General features: G+C 41.4%; 1 protein-coding gene across 2 annotated transcripts in view; it reads left to right on the forward strand.

Moving 5' to 3' along the window:
- Window positions 1-20,773, forward strand: part of babam2 (BRISC and BRCA1 A complex member 2) — a 193,674-nt gene that overhangs the window by 145,291 nt on the left and 27,610 nt on the right. Inside the window, exon 8 of one of the 2 annotated variants that reach the window (XM_042325577.1) lies at window positions 1,444-1,543. The exons of the other annotated variant lie outside the window; for it this stretch is intronic. Within the exon in view, the coding sequence (XP_042181511.1) occupies window positions 1,444-1,543 (100 nt within the window). The remainder of the gene's footprint in view (window positions 1-1,443; window positions 1,544-20,773) is intronic. 2 annotated transcript variants of the gene reach the window in all.

The following is a 20,773-nucleotide window of genomic DNA, read 5'->3' on the forward strand; positions in this document are numbered from 1 at the left end:
GGTTCATCCCTCTCTTTTGCCCAAGGAGCGAGGGAGGAGTAAAAACGAGGGGATGACGACCTCCAGTTGGTTAGTCATCCCAGGGCCCGAGCGATGGTCATTTTTCCTGATTAAGCAAGCATGCGCTAATCACGACCGGAGCAACGCTGCAGGGACCAGAGCGGAAAACGTCAGAGGAAGAAACAAACAAATAAATGGAGGACAAGGGAAAGAAGCCAGCAGGATAAGTGACGACTCTCGTCCATGGCGTTACGGCAAAGCGAACAAACGTGCTGAGCGTAGGTCTTTTGTGTGCGGACCCCCAAGTCAAGGACACGGCGGTCCTCACAATGACCTAGCTTCATAGTTTTACCTATGACCCCCTCCAGCTCTAGCTTCATGGTTTTAGCTATGACCCCCTCCAGCTCTAGAGAGTGTAGCTTCATGGTTTTAGCTATGACCCCCTCCAGCTCTAGAGATGGGGTTTTAGCTATGACCCCCCCAATGGGAACATTACGTTCTCTGTGAGGTTGTGTGTGTATATGTTTGTTCAAATTAGGTTTTGGATGGGTTTGTATACTGTGAGAAAGATGCATGTGGAGAGATACTGATGGAAAGAGAGAGAGTTGTTTGCTTTCTTTTAGAGGGGGTTGTCGTGTCATTTTGGGGTGACGGAGTCCGTGCTAGTGTGTCTGCACTAGATGCAAACACGCACACACACACATCATATTTGGTGTGGATCGTAGGGACACGTGGTCTGTTTAGAGGCTTACGTCTGACCTATTCCTATTTCTTGCATTAACAGGGTGTGTGCAGTTCATATTGCCCTTCTCTCTCCTCTCCAGTCTCCACCTGTTCTTCTACTTCTGTTCTGTTCTGTTAGAGGGAGGGAGGGAGGGATGTGCCTGGAGCTGGAAACACCACCCCTGTCAGTCATGCCTGAGAACACTTGTGTTTGTAGAGCAGGGTGGGGCTGAACCTGAATTAAGGGATAAACTAGTGTATATCAAGGACATGCTAGGGTGTGTGTGCTATGGTTCTGTACATAGAGGCAGAAAATGCTTGTGTGAGCAAAGTCTGAATCTTGTCATGAGATTAAATGCTTCTTCATGCAGTGATGTCAGCGGAAAATGTATGTAATGTTTGACAGAAGGGTTGCATGCACAGTCCCTTATTGCTGCCTCTACCTCCCTCTCTTTCTCTAATTCTCGCTCTCTGCCAATTCAAATTGCAGAGTGTAAGGCTTTGAAGTAAACAAGAACCAACTCTAGAATGTTCCCATTTTTTTTTATACCACAGGTAGTCTAAAAGTGATTTATTATGAGAAGCATAGGATGACCTGCATATGCATCTGCAATTTACACAAAGCCACCGGGTCTCCTTATAGAATGAGCCTTAGTAGGGATATGAATTTAATTGCTGTGTGCCGTAGTTTAACTCTTTCTTTCTTTTTTTGACCATCAGCGCACTTGGAGGCTCCTCTGCACTACACATCCCAGCATTCCCTAGTGGAGGCTGCCTCATTGACTATGTACCTCAAGTGTGCCAGCTTCTCACCAACAAGGTATGACAGAACCTGATAATGAGAGAGCACAACAGGGTGAAAAGAGAGCGAGAGAAAGGGATAGAAAGCGGTTACTCAATCATATAGGGTCTATGTAAGCACAATGAAAAACATCCAACTGCTTTTCTCCACAAAACAGGTGTATTACTGAATAGAAAAGAGATGACACGCATATCCGTAGACTTAGCAGGTGCTGGACGTCAAAATAGTGTACTCTGCACACTGCATTATGCTCCCATGTGAATTTATTAGACAACGTTTCGACTACCAGGGTCCGTACACACAAACCGTCTGAGTAGGAGTGCTGATCTAGGATCTGTCCATACAATATTATTTATTATGATCTAAAGGCACAGCTGATCTTAGATCAGCACTCTTACTCTGAGATCTCCCATTGGACTGGATTTTGTTCAGGTGTGAGTGGTGAATGAGGATCACTTCTGGCCACATTGCATCCAACCCTCCAGGGCCGTGTACACACACATACGCCGGAAGCAGAGGTAGCGCGTCCTGGGTGCGGGCACAGAAAATACCTGTGGCATGACCTCACCGGTTAGACTCCAAGGCTGGATTCCCTTTTGTCATGCCAGGGAGGGCAGATTTGGAGTGGGATGTCATCTGTGTGTATATAAGTTCAGTGATCCACAGTTCCCCCACGCGCACACACATATCCTGCTGTGACTAAACAAACACAATCACAGTATGGCCTTGCTGCTTTTGAGAGAGTCGTGACTACTCCCCACTTGGTCCTATGTAAACAAAGACAAATAGACTTGAAAAGGGGTGTCTGAGTCACTATGTGTAGTGTGTATCCCAGCAGGAGGCGCTCAGCAGGAGGCGCTCATTCCGTTACACATATGTGTGTGTATAAGGTAGTTGTTGTGAAATTGTTAGATTACTTAGATATTGTTAGATATTATTGCACAGTCGGAACTAGAAGCACAAGCATTTCGCTACACTCACATTAACATCTGCTAACCATGTGTATGTGACCAATAAAATTTGATTTGATCGTGTGTGTGTGTGTAAGAGACTCACACCCACTGAGACAAGTCACCCCATGCATCAGGAAATGCAGCCCTTCATTCACAAACCCTTTGTGAATACTATGTTTGTATTTATGAATAACCATAGGTAATGAAATCACCAGCAACACAAAAATAGTGTAATGCATGGTGAAGATTGGAATTGGATGAGAACACGCTGATGCTATGTATATGGTAAAGGACAACTTCCCCTCCTGTGCATGCTTATTGTTGCGTCTATATTAGAGTTTGAGCCAGCAATGCATGTTAGTCACCCCCCCTTGTAGTAAAATGTTCCCTGTCAATACTGTATATTATGGCATGATATTTGGCACTCAGGTTGAGAACTCCATTCCCTAAATCAGGGATGGGCAAGTTTGATAGGGGTGGGGGCTACAAAATACCTGAACTCGTCATGAGGGGCCGCCGTGGCTCGCAGGTTTGCTTTTTTCCATTTTCGCCTAAAATGACATACCCAAATCTAACTACCTTTAGTTCAGGACCTGAGGGAAGGATATGCATATTCTTGATACCATTTGAAAGATACCATTTTGAAGTTTGTGGAAATGTGAAATTAATGAAGGAGAATACAACACATGAGATCTGGTAAAATATTATGTTCATCATCTTTGAAATGCAAGAGGAAGGCCACAATCTATTATTGCAGTTTAGGCGCAATTTAGATTTTGTCCACAGCAGTGTATGTGAAAGGTTTTAGATTGATCCAATGAGCCATTGCATTTCTGTTCAAAATATTGTATAAATTCTGCCCACATGTTGGTTGGTTTATTGATACATTTTCAAGTTCATAACTGTGCACTCTCCTCAAACAATAGCATGGTATTCTTTCACTAATAGCTACTGTAAATTGGACAGTGCAGTTAGATTAACAAGAATTTAAGCTTTCTGCCCATATCAGATATGTCTATGTCCTGGGAACTTTTCTTGTTACTTTCAACCTCATGCTAATCACATTAGCGCACGTTAGCTCAATTGTCCCACGGGGAGGCATCGATCCTGTAGAGGTTAACCACATCTACCCACCCACCTTTAGCAACACCCCCCCCTGACAGCTGAGATTTAAAAGATAATAATTTCCTGCAATTCTACACATTTTGGCAAGGGGCATAGAGAAAATGTGGCAATTTTAAAGCAAGTTCAATATTTAATATTAATAATAGGTTTAATAATAGCTGCAATTTTAAACATTTTGCCAAGGGGCTAATGAGAAGATTTTGCAATTGTATAACTACTTTCCTGCAATTCTACTAATTTTGTCATTGGGTGGAGAGAAATGTTTGCAGTTGAGTATGATATCTCGGTGACTAACGAATTCAATGGGGGCCCCCTGGTCAGTAATTTGATCACGATTGCTACAAGTTTAGATAGCTGGCTAGATTAATGTAGCAATCTTAAACATTTTACCTGACATGGGCTAATTCAGTGACTGATATAACAATAGAAAAACTGTTGATACACAACCAAATTTCTAAAAAAGCACCTTGTCTATTCTTAACTATTAAGTTGAGATCCTGACAAAAAGAAAAAATGTTTTTTTTTGGGTTGTGAGCCAGCAGTTGCCCATCCCTTCCCTAAATGGTCAGCAGATGGAGCCGCGATCCTGCAGGAAGGATGAGTAAACAATATAGCGTAGGGATTCTCTCAGAAGACATTTAAGAAATTCCACTAAATTGTCAACATTGACACTCGAATGACAGAGAAGGATACATTTATGGCCTTCAACTTCTGTTGGAATATTTTGAAAAAGGTGTTGATTTAAACCCATACATTTTCTCAATCTTTTCTTTTTCTGTTTCTCTGCTTTTTTTGTAAACTTATTAAATGGGGGCTAATGGGAGAAACGGAAAAAGATAGACAGAATTATGATTGCAGATCATACAAAGAGAGAATGCAGCATGTGCTTATTGGAGATCTATCTGTCTTGACTACTTGGCACCGTGACCATCCAGTAGCAAGTAGTGGCAAAAATTATTAGCTAGCTAACTTTAGCTACATAATGATTTATCCTGACAACCTTGACGCACAATATATTTTGTTAAATTCTCAGCAATATTCACAATTTAATTTAAGCCAGAATGCATTACAATTGTATGTTAGCTTACCTTGTAGCTGTTGCCTGAGCGACCAACTGATATAGTCATAATGTTACCTTTCCAACTGGTAATGGCCAAATAGGAGGAATGTCTCTGCTGTCAGGAGTGGGCACAGGGTCAGGGACTGCTAGCAGGGATTGAGGAGGGTGGATGCGTCCTCGCCAACCCCAGCTTTGGCCTGCACACAACAGAGGGATAATGTTACTTACCACCCTCTACCACACGCTGAACTAAAATTGGAAGAAGCAGCCCAGACCAGTGGGTCCCGGAGAACAGATGTCTAACAGGTTAGTTAGTTATTTCATTACTGTTTTCACAAGCTCCTTTGCTGCATATAAATTAGCTAACACCAGTCTCGCTAACTAACTTTAGCAACTAGCAGACAGTAGCCAGCTAAATGGCCAAAGTTGGTTAGCTAGCTGGCCTGGTTCTAGCTAGCTAGATAATGTTAGTTGACTTGTGTCACCAGCTCACTGCTAATAGCTAGCTACATTCGGAAAAAACTAATGAAACAATTTAGCTAGCTACTAAACTGTTCCATACTGATGTAGGGCCTACTCAAATACCAGCCTGAAAAGACCATGGCTTTGTATAGAGTAGAGGCATATTCATTCAACATCTTGTGTGGAGGTTGTAGCCTAGCGGGAAGGAATGTCACTTTATATATTCACCGATACAATCCTACCCATTAATTTGAGAAAATCCCTCAAAGGGACTCTCTATTATGACCATCAATGGCAATGATGGTATTGGGAGAGACAGTACCTGTTACCAGATGCTTGACAGGAATGTCTTAGTATTTATGGTGCATGACAGGTATTTGTTTTGCTCTTTGTAGACAATTCCGCCAGGAGGAGTGGGCCCTGTGAGGTGAGCGACTGGGACAAGACAATCCAGTGGTGCTGCTGGCGTGTGTCAGCTCCACCAGGAGAAAATTCCCCTCTTCTGATATGGGCACTATATGGGGTTACTGGAGGTTGAGGATTTGCAAGATATAATACATTACCTGTTTAATTAAACAAAGTATAAAAAACGTCTTACTGCACGTTCTTGTCATTATGCTATGCATAACTTTAGAGCAGGGTTAATAAATCAGATGCCACAAACGTAAAATGCTTGCTTTATTCAGATACATGGTTGTCTCCAACTTTGTTCTGTGAACTGCAAGTAGCCACTATTAGTTGAGGGCAGGGTGAACGCAGGGTAACCCTACTACAGGGACAGGTGGTAATAAATTCAATATTCATCTTACCAGGTACCATGGGTCTCTCAAAATCCATTCTCTCCTTCATCCTCATCTCTGTAACCTAATCTAAATGTATTTATTTTATAAAAGAAAGGTTTATTTTCTTTGTCAATAGTATAGAGCAGGGGTATTCAACTCTTACCCAAGAGGTCCAAAGCCTTCTAACGTTCTGTTCTACCTGATAATTAATTGCACCTAGGGCTGTTGCAGTGACCATATTACCACCACACTGGCGGTCACGAGTCAGGAAGGCAGTAAATGTGACCGTTTAGTCACTGTAAATAGGCTTCTACAAGCTCTGATGCTGCTGATGGTCATTAGTAGCCTACCAAACTTGCTAACTGCCTGGTACTCAACACTCTATAATCACTCTGAAATCAATGCAAATGTAATCGAAAATCGAATCAAACACTTCATGAGAGGAACATTTCTATAGGCTATGCAATTGCGTGAGAAAACAGAGTGATGGCCTCTATTAAAAAGAGGAGGATCCCATCAGCTTTCTATAGGCTAGGCCTACTATATTTATTTCTCAACTTTGCTAATATTAAGCAAATATTAAGCACTTTCCTTATCTTTACAACAGAAGTATAGCTAGTTTACATCAAATCAAATGTTATTTGTCACATACACATGGTTAGCAGATGTTAATGCGAGTGTAGTGAAATGCTTGTGCTTCTAGTTCCGACAATGCAGTAATAACCAACGAGTAATCTAATCTAACAATTCCACAACAACTACCTTATACACACAAGTGTAAAGGGATACACCTTAGCCAAATACATTTAAACTCCGTTTTTCACAATTCCTGACATTTAATCCGAGTAAATATTCCCTGTCTTAGGTCAGTTAGGATCACCACTTTATTTGAAGAATGTGAAATGTCAGAATAATAGTAGAGAGAATTATTTATTTCAGCTTTTATTTATTTCATCACATTCCCAGTGGGTAAGAAGTTTACATTCACTCAATTAGTATTTGGTAGCATTGCCTTTAAATTGTTTAACTTGGGTCAAACGTTTCGGGTAGCCTTCCACAAGCTTCGCACAATAAATTGGGTGAATTTTGGCCCATTCCTCCTGACAGAGCTGATGTAACTGAGTTAGGTTTGTAGGACTCCTTGCTCGCACATGCCTTTTCAGTTCTGCCCATAAATATTCTATAAGATTGAGGTCAGGGCTTTGTAATGACCACTCCAATACCTTGACTTTGTTGTCCTTAAGCCATTTTGCCACAAAAAGGGTCATTGTCCATTTGGAAGACCTGTTTGTGACCAAGCTTTAACTTCCCGATAGATGTCTTGAGATGTTGCTTCAATATATCCAAATAATTTTCCTGCCTCATGAAGCCATCTATTTTGTGAAGTGCACCAGTCCCTCCAGCAGCAAAGCACCACCACAACATGATGCTGCCACCCCCGTGCTTCACGGTTGGGATTGTGTTCTTCGGCTTGCAAGCCTCTCCATTTTTCCTCCAGACATAACAATGGTCATTATGGCCAAACAGTTCTATTTTTGTTTCATCAGACCAGAGGACATCCTCCAAAAAGTACGATCTTTGTCCCCATGTGCAGTTTCAAACCGTAGTCTGGCTTTTTTATGGCGGTTTTGGAGCAGTGGCTTCTTCCTTGCTGGGTGGCCTTTCAGGTTATGTCGATATAGGACTCATTTTACTGTAGATATAGATACTTTTGTACCTGTTTCCTCTAGCATCTCCTTCCTGAGCCTGGTCCTATTGTGTTGTATACTATTGTATACTTGCGTGCTATTGTTTGTACAGATGAATATGGTACCTTCAGGCGTTTGGAAATTTCTCCCAAGGATGAACCAGATTTTTGGAGGTCTACAATTTTTTTTCAGAGGTCTTGGCTTATTTCTTTTGATTTTCCCATGATGTCAAGCAAAGAGGCACTGAGTTTGGAGATAGGCCTTGAAATAGATCCACGGGTACACCTCCAATTGACTCAAATGATGTTAAGTATTCTATCAGAAGCTTCTAAAGCCATGACATCATTTTCTGGAATGTTCCAAGCTGTTTAAAGGCACAGTCAACTTGGTGTTTGTAAACTTTTGATCCACTGGAATTGTGATACATTTAATTATAGGGGAAATAATCTGTTGGTAAATACTTTTTCATTCACAAAGTAGATGTCCTAACCAACTTGCCAAAACTATAGTTTGTTAACAAGAAATTTGTGGAGTGGTTGAAAAACGAGTTTTAATTACTCCAACCTAAGTGTATGCAAACGTACGACTTCAACTGTACCTGACTGGCATAAAAATGAACCACAGGACAAGCGTCCTCCATTTGCTATTTAAGTGCAGTGATTGTGTTTCTCCCCTGCCCCTGTTTCGAGACAGGTGCATGATAATGGTCCATTTTAAATCGAAACGAATTTCACCCGTATATTATTTAGTATATGTAAAGACAAGATGAAATCAAGAATAGTCTGATGGGTGACTATAAATTATCACTTGTGAATGATGCCCAGCTTAAGGCAAGAAACAATGCCTTTTTTGTGTGACTTTTTCTAATCATAGTTGCACACCTCATGTAGCCTAGCCCATGGGTCTATATGTTTTGATATGGTTTGTATCACAACTAAAGTGGCCAAATAACTTATTAAAATGAAGCACATTAATTCTCTTTACAACTAGTGTGGACCCTAACTGGAATACTGGTATGCAGTGCGTGAGTTTGAAGTTTGGGGTAGATCATTTTCACCATAAAAATGCACCTTTATAATAAAAGTGTTACATGCATAAATACAGTGCCTTGTGAAAGTATTCAGCCCCCTTGAACTTTGCGACCTTTTGCCACATTTCAGGCTTCAAACATAAAGATATAAAACTGTATTTTTTTGTGAAGAATCAACAACAAGTGGGACACAATCATGAAGTGGAACGACATTTATTGGATATTTCAAACTTTTTTAACAAATCAAAAACTGAAAAATTGGGCGTGCAAAATTATTCAGCCCCTTTACTTTCAGTGCAGCAAACTCTCTCCAGAAGTTCAGTGAGGATCTCTGAATGATCCAATGTTGACCTAAATGACTAATGATGATAAATACAATCCACCTGTGTGTAATCAAGTCTCCGTATAAATGCACCTGCACTGTGATAGTCTCAGAGGTCCGTTAAAAGCGCAGAGAGCATCATGAAGAACAAAGAACACACCAGGCAGGTCCGAGATACTGTTGTGAAGAAGTTTAAAGCCAGATTTGGATACAAAAAGATTTCCCAAGCTTTAAACATCCCAAGGAGCACTGTGCAAGCGATAATATTGAAATGGAAGGAGTATCAGACCACTGCAAATCTACCAAGACCTGGCCGTCCCTCTAAACTTTCAGCTCATACAAGGAGAAGACTGATCAGAGATGCAGCCAAGAGGCCCATGATCACTCTGGATGAACTGCAGAGATCTACAGCTGAGGTGGGAGACTCTGTCCATAGGACAACAATCAGTCGTATATTGCACAAATCTGGCCTTTATGGAAGAGTGGCAAGAAGAAAGCCATTTCTTAAAGATATCCATAAAAAGTGACGTTTAACGTTTGCCACAAGCCACCTGGGAGACACACCAAACATGTGGAAGAAGGTGCTCTGGTCAGATGAAACCAAAATTGAACTTTTTGGCAACAATGCAAAATGTTATGTTTGGCATAAAAGCAACACAGCTCATCACCCTGAACACACCATCCCCACTGTCAAACATGGTGGTGGCAGCATCATGGTTTGGGCCTGCTTTTCTTCAGCAGGGACAGGCAATATGGTTAAAATTGATGGGAAGATGGATGGAGCCAAATACAGGACCATTCTGGAAGAAAACCTGATGGAGTCTGCAAAAGACCTGAGACTGGGACGGAGATTTGTCTTCCAACAAGACAATGATCCAAAACATAAAGCAAAATCTACAATGGAATGGTTCAAAAATAAACATATCCAGGTGTTAGAATGGCCAAGTCAAAGTCCAGACCTGAATCCAATCGAGAATCTGTGGAAAGAACTGAAAACTGCTGTTCACAAATGCTCTCCATCCAACCTCACTGAGCTCGAGCTGTTTTGCAAGGAGGAATGGGAAAAATGTGCAAAACTGATAGAGACATACCCCACGCGACTTACAGCTGTATTCGCAGCAAAAGGTGGCGCTACAAAGTATTAACTTAAGGGGGCTGAATAATTTTGCACGCCCAATTTTTCAGTTTTTGATTTGTTAAAAAAGTTTGAAATATCCAATAAATGTCGTTCCACTTCATGATTGTGTCCCACTTGTTGTTGATTCTTCACAAAAAAATACAGTTTTATATCTTTATGTTTGAAGCCTGAAATGTGGCAAAAGGTCGCAAAGTTCAAGGGGGCCGAAGACTTTCGCAAGGCACTGTACATTTGTGGTCACTTTTGATAATGGTGTTTTCCCATTAGTGGGAAAACACCATTTTCTCCAATCATTTGGAGAAATTATCCTTTATTTTATTCAGCTTTGTTCAATTGTATTCTTCAAACTATAAAATTATTTTCAATAATTATTTTCAAATCTTGTCTGCTAAATGAACTAGTGTAGCCCACAGCCATATGGCATAGCCAGATCAGGACCTAACATAAGGACAACTCAGATATTCTTCTGAAATAGACTACATTTTCTTCATATCATGTTTCTTTAGACCTGTCTAAAATAAATAATAGATTTATTGTTCAGGTGTAGGCTATATTACAAGGATTTCGACTTTTTAACATGTAGATGTTCCAAAGGTCTGCATCAGTGACTTGTAGGCTATGTGTGGAAGCCAGGAGATGCTACATGTGTTTATGTTAGTTAACGATCAATTACCGTGAGACCGACATTTATTTGCTAGACAATCACCGGCTAATTGCACCCACTGGGCACACACAGCCCTAATTGCACCCACCTGGTGTCCCATGTCCACATCAGTCCCTGAATAGAGGGCAACAATGAAAAAATGCACTGGAACTGGCTTTGAGGTCCAGAGTTCTGTTTGAGGGGTATAGAGCAGTGGTTCTCAATCCAAAAGGTCAAATAGGGGCTGCTTATATTTGTCCAGTTTCACACGTGTACAAGTATCTAACCTGTACAAGTGTGTGGTGGGAAATAAAGTAAATATACACCTATGGAATAGTAATAGGAACAAGGGCTCCTCTATCTTATCTGAGCTATCTCTAGGAAGGACCCATTCCAGTGCATCTCCGTCAGTATCAGCCCCCATCATAGTATGGTACTGTTGGGGTTACTGGAGATTGCAAAAACTGGTGTAGAGTTCTGAAACAGAGGCATAACATGCAGGATATCCCAAGATCAACAGAATCATAAGACCCACAGCAGAACTTCCCAACCTTTCTCCTCTGTTACCACCAGAGGTTTCACATGTTTGTAGTAGCCTTGAATTGGCACACCTGATTCAATTAATCAAAGTCTTGGTGATAGTTGACTAATTGAATCAAGGTGTCCCAGTTTGGGGTTAATACAAATAAACTCCAAATAACTTCACAGATCTTCATTGTGAAGGGTTTAAACACTGTTTCCCATGCTTGTTCAATGAACCATAAACAATTCATGAACATGCACCTGTGGAACGGTGGTTAAGACACTAACAGCTTACAGACGGTAGGCTTACAGACGGTAGGCTGGACTGAGGGCTTGTTGGTCTGTTGTAAGGCCGGTTCTCACCAGACATCACGGGCAACAACGTTGCCTATGTGCACAAACCCACCTTCGCTGGACCAGACAGGACTGGAAAAAAGTGCTCTTCACTGACGAGTCACAGTTTTGTCTCACCAGGGGTTATGGTCAGATTCGAGTTTATCATCGAAGGAATGTGCGTTACACCGAGGCCTGTACTCTGGAGCGGGATCGATCTGGAAGTGGAGGATCCGTCACGGTCTAGAGCGGTGTCTCACAGCATCATCAGCATCACGGTACCCTACCTGCAGGCTCATCCTGACAATGCCACCAGCCCTACTGCTCGTTCTGTGCGTAATTTCCTGGAAGACAGGAATGTCAGTGTTCTGCCATGGCCAGCAAAAAGCCCGGATCTCAATCCCATTGAGCACATCTGGGACCTGTTGGATCGGAGGGTGAGGGCTAGGGCCATTCCCCCCAGAAATGTCCGGGTACTTGCAGGTGCCTTGGTGGAAGAGTGGGGTAACATCTCACAGCAAGAACTGGCAAATCTGGTGCAGTTCATGAGTAGGAGATGCACTGCAGTACTTAATGCAGCTGGTGGCCACACCAGATACTGACTGTTACTTTTGATTTATTTTGACCCCCCCTTTGTTCAGGGACACATTATTCAATTTCTGTTAGACACATTTTATTTTTATTTTTTACCTTTATTTAACTAGGCAAGTCAGTTAAGAATGAATTCTTATTTTCAATGAAGGCCTAGGAACAGTGGGTTAACTGCCAGGGGCAGAACGACAGATTTGTACCTTGTCAGCTCGGGGGTTTGAACTTGCAACCTTCCGCTTACTAGTCGCACTAACCACTAGGCTACCCTGCCGCATGTCTGTGGAACTTGTTCAGTTTATGTCTCAGTTGTTGAATCTTATGTTCATACAAGTATTTACACATGTTAAGTTAGCTGAAAATAAACGCAGTTGACAGTGAGAGGACGTTTCTTTTTTTACTGAGTTTATGTGGAACATCTGATTGTCCCCGAGGAGAGGGTTGAGAAACCCTGACCTTACAGCTGTGTTTCCCAACCCCAGTCCTCAAGTGCCCCTAACAGTACCCATTTTAAATTTTAGCCATGCACACATGATTCAACTTGTCAACTAATCATACATTTCTCAATGAGTTTAATCAGAAGTGTTTTTCCATGACTACAACAAACCTACAGTCCGCCACCATGAACTATATTGAACTATACTGCCACAGAATTATGCAAAGTAACAAAAACATGTATGAGGGTGTGCTCAAAAACAAGTAGATACCTGCAACCAGGTGTGGAAAGCAAAGACGGTTGGCAAGAACAGTTCAGTGCGGGAACAGAAGCCCAGTTTACAGCAGTGGTGGTCGGTGCCATTTAAGATGAGGGAGGATGATTAAAAATATATATATAAGCATGGCCTTATTTCAGCATGGCCTTATGGCCTATTACAGCATATTGGATGACTGTCATTCATATTCCATTCACTCAGCTAAATGTAACATCGATTGGTTTAGGCTACTACATGACACTCAAATGTTACCTATACCCATCATGAGGTTACTACAACCTAGCCTATGAATGAAAGTTTACAACGTATGTGCACAGGTCGAAATACATTTTAGTAATCAAGGTGACAGACTTTGACACATTCAATACCGCCTTGCACACTCTTGCCTGCATCTAGCTGATCTAGGATGTAATCTTTAGTCCAACAGTTGGAAACAAAGTTTCTATTAGACAAATTGAGGTATGTTTATCCCCGTTTTGTAACGTTTTTAAGAAACGTTTTTCAACAGAATCAGCAGAATGAATACACCCCTGATCACACACAAACACAGTTCACTTTCATAGCAGCCACATAGACTATATATACAAAAGTGTGGACACCCCTTCAAATTAGTGGATTCAGGAGGGACTGGTGCACTTCACAAAATAGATGGCATCAGGAGGGAGGAAAATTATATAGATATATTGAAGCAACATCTCAAGACATCAATCAGGAAGTTAAAGCTTGGTCGTGAAAAGGTCTTCCATATGGACAATGACCCCAAGCATACTTCCAAAGTTGTGGCAAAATGGCTTAAGGACAACAAAGTCAAGGTATTGACTTTCACAAAACCCTGACCTCAATCCCATAGAAAATGTGTGGGCAGAACTGAAAAAGTGTGTGCGAGAGCAAGGAGACCTACAAAACTGACTCAGTTACACCAGCTCAGTCAGGAGGAATGGGACAAAATTCACCCAACTTATTGTGGGAAGCTTGTGGAAGGCTACCCGAAGCGTTTGACCCAAGTTAAACAATTTAAAGGCAATGCTACCAAATACTAATTGAGTGTATGTAAACTTCTGACCCACTGGGAATGTGATGAAAGAAATAAAAGCTGAAATAAATCACTCTCTCTACTATTATTCTGACATCACACATTGTTCCAATAAAGTGGTGATCCTAACTGACCTAAGACAGGGAATTTTTACTAGGATTAAATGTCAGGAATTGTGAAAAACTGACTTTAAATGTATTTGGCTAAGGTGTATGTAAACTTCCGACTTCAACTGTAGCTGTCTATCTCTCTTGCTTCTTTTTCATTTTTGAAGATTAGATTTTTCTAAACGTTTCAACTATTTTCTCTCTTTGAGTCAACTACTCACCCCATTTTATGCACTGCAGTGCTAGCTAGCTGTAGCTTATGCTTTCAGTGCTCTATTCATTCTCTGATCCTTTGATTGGGTGGACAACATGTCAGTTCATGCTGCAAGAGCTCTGATAGGTTGGAGGACGTCCTGGAAGTTTTTATTTTTATCTTTTTACAACTTTTCTTTTACATATACAGTACCAGTCAAAAGTTGTCCACACCTACTCATTCCAGGGTTTTTCTTTATTTTCACTATTTTCTACATTGTAGAATAATAGTGAAGACATCACAACTATGAAGTAACACATATGGAATCATTTAGTAACCAATAAAGTGTTAAACAATTATATTTTATATTTGAGATTCTTCTAAGTAGCCACCCTTTGCATTGCTTACAGTTTTGCACACTCTTGGTATTCTTTCAACCAGCTTCATGAGGAATGCTTTTCCAATAGTGTTGGAGTTCCCACATATGCTGAGCACTTGTTGGCTGCTTTTCCTTCACTCTGCGGTCCAACTCATCCCAAACCATCTCAAATGGGTTTAGGTCGGGTGATTGTAGAGGCCAGGTCATCTGATTCAGTCCTCCATCACTCTCCTTGGTCAAGTAAACCTTACACAGCCTGGAGGTGTGTTTTGGGTCATTGTCGTGTTGAAAAACAAATGTTAGTCCCACTAAGCGCAAACCAGATGGGATGGCATATCGCTGAAGAATGCTGTGGTATCCATGCTGGTTAAGTGTGCCTTGAGTTCTAAACAAATCACTGACAGTGTCACCAGCAAAGAACCATCACACCTCCTCACATCCGCGAACAAGGGCCACACTATATAACAGCTTTTAAGCCATAATATACCCAACCTCTACAATTAGGCCTTATCATATCAAACGAAAAAAACAACCTTGGTATTTCTAATGTACAATCTTCAAATTAAATAAAGATAAAAGGTCAGCCTTACCCATCTTTGCCTTCCCCTAAATCAAAACCGGATTTTAATTCCACGGTTCCATACTGCATGAATAAAAAAGGTCCATCTTGCAAAAAATGTTCATACTGTGTAATGCGGTGCAAATGTGTATCGGGGACTACTTCAGCAGGAGGTAGCGATCACTCACAGCCTGGTAGTAATTTTCGAGTCCTTGAACATTTGGTTGTTTACATATAATTTATTGACCACGAGACAAACATTCTGCTACTCAGGTTGGATCCTTTTGAAAGTGGGGTACAGGTCACGTCTTCTCTCCACTATTTCATGGACACCGGACTTTTTCCTCCATTGACTGATAGTTTTAGTTTTCATCCTCCTTTATTCCCATTATAACAATATATTATTCTTCATACTCCTGCAGTTTAGATCAATTAATTCGGCTATCATTGTTTTATTATCCTACCGTAGTGTCTTTTAGGGACGTATATCTTCCATTTTATTCCTGTTTTTAAGGCCTCAACCTCCCCCCGTAGCCCAGGCAATAGATCATTTTTTTAAACTGTTCTCTCATGCTTGTAAGCAATGCTCTATCTTCTGGAGAAGATTTTGGAACCTCTATAGAGGTTCCAAGGTTGACTATAGAGGTTCCAGAGGTTGACTATAGAATTTAATATGATCCTGTGTGTTTATCCACCAAAACATGTTAAATTGAGTTGTTCTGCCTCTTTTCGCTGTCAATCCTTCATATTCCCTAATGAAAATGTGCATACCAACAGAGGCACCAGCTACCCTCCTGTAGGTTTTCACTCCATGTAACTAACCTGATCCATCTTATCAACCAGCTAATTATTAGAATCAAATATCACTAGATCAGTGGTTCCCAACTCCGGTCCTCGAGTATCAGATGTACTTGTTGGCGGCTACAATAAAAATGTGTGTTGTTCGAGGTACTTGAGGACTGGAGTTGGGAACCATTGCACTAGATTAGGGTTGGACCTACAGGACTGTAGCTCTCCAGGAACCATGGGAGGGTGTAGAGCAGACGTGTCAAACTCATTCCACGGAAAGCCGAGTGTCTACAAGTTTTCACTTCTCCCTTGTACTTGATTGATGAATTAAGGTCACTAATTAGTAAGGACTCCCCTCACCTGGTTGTCTAGGTCGAAATTGAAAGAAAAAAAATAACTGCAGACACTAGGCCCTCCATGGAATGAGTTTGACACCCCTGGTGTAGAGGAGCTGAATGGAACAGGCATGTCTTCACCCTGCCTGGAAAGGGGGAGAGAGAAGGGCCACAGGCACTTCATGTTTTTGATTTAACCAACTAGGTGTGTTGAATTTAGGTAATCACTGAACTGATCGATTAGCTCAGTTGGTCTGGTGTGGTGCCTAGTTGGGACAAAATCCTGACTATACTACATACCTGGGTTGAGGAGTTAGCCAGGTCAACTCTGAGTTCATTCAGGATAAATGGAGTTAGCCCTGAGTTAGCCTGGATAGTTCTGTAGGATTTGTTGTCATAAAGATTTACTTTTCAAAAAGGTGAGCCAGCTACGGGTTATTCTGAGTTGAAAGTGTCTGAGCCATAAATTGAGAACCAATGAAATCAGATACCATCCCTCTCTCAAAGATTGTTATCATCCCAGTCATTTGAGGAAGACAATCAAATGTTATTTTTTTGTGTAAAAAAGTATATAAAAAGTATATAAAATAACAATCACATTGCACATTTAGTAATGACAGCATTTGCTTTGCAAACTGTGTGTTTTTCCTGAGATTGCATTTTGAAGTTTGCGGAAGGCCAACTGACAGTCGCAACCAACCATAAATATATAATCCATAGATGGCAGTTTCCATTCAAGTCAAGACTGGCAGCCATTGCTAGTTTACCCATGATTTTAACAGTCAAATTGCCAGGGTTAGAGGTTCCAAAACCTTCTATGGAATATATTTCTATGGCCACAACTCAACAAGCTGTTCCACAGATGGAAGAACGGGAGTGGGGGTAAAGGTGCTTGTGCATTGAAAAGCACACCAAAGACAGCATTAACAAGTTCTTAAATAAAGACGTCACTTCTAAAAGCCTATTTCACACCATAGCCTGCTGAATTTGCAAGATTTACTTTTATTTCATTTAGATTTTGGCAGAAATGTATGGCTCTCGAGTGGCACAGCGGTCTAAGGCACTGCATCTCAGTTCAAGGGGCATCACTACAGTTCCTGGTTCGAATCCAAGCTGTATCATATACGGCCGTGATTGGGAGTCCCATAGGGCGGCACACAATTGGCCCAGCGTTGGCCGGGGTAGGCCGTCGTTGTAAAATAAGAATTTGTTCAAGGTTAAAAATGTATAATAATAAAAATGATAATTTTTATTGGCTCCGACTCGCCCATGAATTGTCTCAATTAAGAGTTCTGTGTACGACTAGCCATGTGCGACATTCACGTGCAGTTGCAAGCCTGCTAGAGTTAGCAACAGGTGGGTGAGCAATATCCACCATTGTAGTAAGGATAAAGCCTGACTTGGAATGTGAAGTACACAGACATGTTGATAGACGTAGTATAAACCAGCCTTGAGTCTTAATCTTTGATTCTCTAGTGCACTATCATACTGACTATTTAGCACATCGCCTCAAATGTGAATCCTTAAAGAGATGGGTGGGGCTAAGGCTTAAGAGGGTGTGAACGATGCTGAATGGGTGTAGACAAAGAAGAGCTCTCCAGTAGGCGTACCAAAACAGTCAAGGCCCATATTTCATATTCTAGATTGGACTATTTTTTGATGACCTATACTTACATGCATGTTGTACAGTCATGTGCTATTGGTTCTATAGTCATTTATGACCATGCCCCACCTACATAGATATTGAAATTGGCAAAACAATCCCCAAAATGAGATATTGGACACTTAATATGTCTCTGCTTAACAATGAAGGATTCTGTTTTGTGTTAAAAAATTACTGGCTTGACAATCAACTCTCTCCTGTCTCAGCTGAAACTGTCTGGGATGCTGCTGAAGCAACCATAAGGGCTTATATAATTTCCCAAACTTCTCTGATCAAGACGCTTAGAAAACAGGGAACATTTTGAGGCTGAAGTGAAGCATTTAGAACTTTTTCATAAACAACAACCAACCCAGGCAAACAGGAAGTCACTAGCTTGTGCTGAGGCCAAACTCAATTCAGATCATACAAAGCATGTCAAAAAAACTGTTTATTAACAAGCAAAAATATTATGAGTTTGGTAACTGGCCGAGCCGTCTACTTGCTCTACCAACTTAAAAAGATTAAGTCTGTAAGGAACGCAGATGGCTCCACTTCTTATGATCCATTGCCTATCAATAGTACCTTTTGCGACTTCTATATATCTAGTCATACTTCACAAAGATCGAACGACGAAATGACAAAATATCTGAATAAGATCATCTTGACCACTATATCAGATGAGCATAGAAATAAACTAAATGCTCCCATGGGAAGCAATGCCTTCTGGTAAGGTACCCGGCCTAGATGTCTTCTCGGCAGAGTTCTACAAGAAGTTCTGGCCTGTGATAGGGCATATTTTCATGCCTGCTCTAAATGATATGTTCGAAAGAGACATACCAGAGTCCTGGAAAACTGCATCTATTAGCCTGATACTAAAAAAGGACAAAAACCATTAGGTCTAAATGAAAAGCAGTTTATCAGTTTGCTAGGAGTTGATGTTAAAATAGTCGCTAAGAGACTTGCTCGCAGGTTGGAGGGCCTACTTCCAGACCTCAATAAACCTTATCAGATTGGCTTTGTGAAATCCAGATCTGGAAAGGACAATGTGAGACATGCTTTGAATATCCTAAACCATCTTGGCAAAAGTAAAGACCCTGCACTCAATGTCTCTCTCGGTGCCGAAAAGGCCTTTTGATGGAGTTGGGTGGAAATTCTTGTTTGCTGTATTAGAAAAAGTTAATCTGGGTGACCATTTGATTAATTCAGTAAAATTGATTTATTCTCACCCATCAGCAACAGTTAACACAAATGGTAAACGATCAGAAAGATTTCCTATCGGTAGGGGCTGACGTAAAAGCTGTCCTTTATCTCCTGCTCTGTTCTCGTTAGTCATAGAACCACTGGCTGAGGCAATAAGGTATAGTAATAACATCAGTGGGTGACGAAGAGCAAAGAATTTCAGAATTTCGTGATTTGCTGATGATGTGCTTTTATACATGTCCAAACCAGAGACCTCTGTCACTGCAGTAAATCAAATTGTATTGGTCACATACACGTGTTTAGCTCAGCATTCAACACCATAGTACCCTCCAAGCTTATCATTAAGCTCGGGGCCCTGGGTCTGAACCCCGCCCTGTGCAGCTGGGTCCTGGACTTCCTGACGGTCCACCCCCAGGTGGTGAAGGTAGGAAACAACACCTCCACTTCGCTGATCCTCAATGTCTTACTCAAGTCGGCCACAGAGAAGGAGAGCCCACAGATCCTGCCACATACGTCACGTGTCTGAGCCGTTGAAGTGCAACTCCACATCCTCTCTATTCTGATGTTTTGCCTGTTTGATTGACTTACGGAGGGAATAACTACACTGTTTGTATTCTGACATATTCCCAGTTGCCTTGCCATGGTTAAATGGTGGTTTGCACTTTGTTTTGCGTGACTGCTGCCATAAACCATGGTTTATGGTTAGGGTAGGTTTTAAGTCACAGTGGGTACAACATTTCCTATACTCTTCCTGATAAACTCAGTCACCGTATCAGTGATAAACTCAGTCACAGTTTATTTGTCAATGTTATTCTCAGAGGCTACCCGGAACATATCCCAGTCCACGTGATCAAAACAGTCTTGAAATGTGGAATCCGAATGGTCCGACCAGCGTTGAATAGTTCTTAGCACAAGTACTTCCTGTTTTGAGTTTCTGCCTATAGGAAGGGAGGAGCAAAATGGAGTCGTGATCAGATTTGCCTGAGGGAAGGCCTTATAGGCATCCCGGAAGGTTGGATGTAGTAGTGGTCGAGTGTTTTAGCTGCACGAGTACTACAGTCAATATTTGATAGAACTTCGGTCGCTTTTTCCTCAAATTTGCTTTGTTACAATCCCCAGCTACAATAAAGGCGGCCTCAGGATATGTGGTTTCCAGTTTGCATAAAGTCCAGTGAAGTTCCTTGAGGGCCATCGTTGTATCGGCTTGAAGGGGAACATACACGGCTGTGACTATAACCGGAGATAATTTTCTTGAGAGGTAATACAGTCTGCATTTGATTGTGAGGTATTCTAGGTCGGGTGATCAAAATGACTTGTTCTGTATGTTATCACAATCACACCATGAGTAGTTAGTCATGAAACTTACACCCCCGCCCTTCTTCTTCCCGGAGAGATATTTATTCCTGTCTGCGCGATGAACTGAGAACCCAACTGGCTGTACAGACTCAGACAGTATATCCTGAGAGAGCCATGTTTCCATGAAACCGAGTATGCTACAATCCCTGATGTCTCTCTGGAAGGACATCCTTGCCCTGAGCTCGTCAACTTAATTATCCAGAGGCTGAACATTAGCAAGTAATATACTCGGATGCGGTGGATGGTGTGCGCTCCTCCTTAGTCAAACTAGAAGTCCACTCCGGATACTCTCAGCA

Source organism: Oncorhynchus tshawytscha, linkage group LG08, assembly GCF_018296145.1.
Source record: "Oncorhynchus tshawytscha isolate Ot180627B linkage group LG08, Otsh_v2.0, whole genome shotgun sequence".
NCBI lineage: Eukaryota > Metazoa > Chordata > Actinopteri > Salmoniformes > Salmonidae > Oncorhynchus > Oncorhynchus tshawytscha.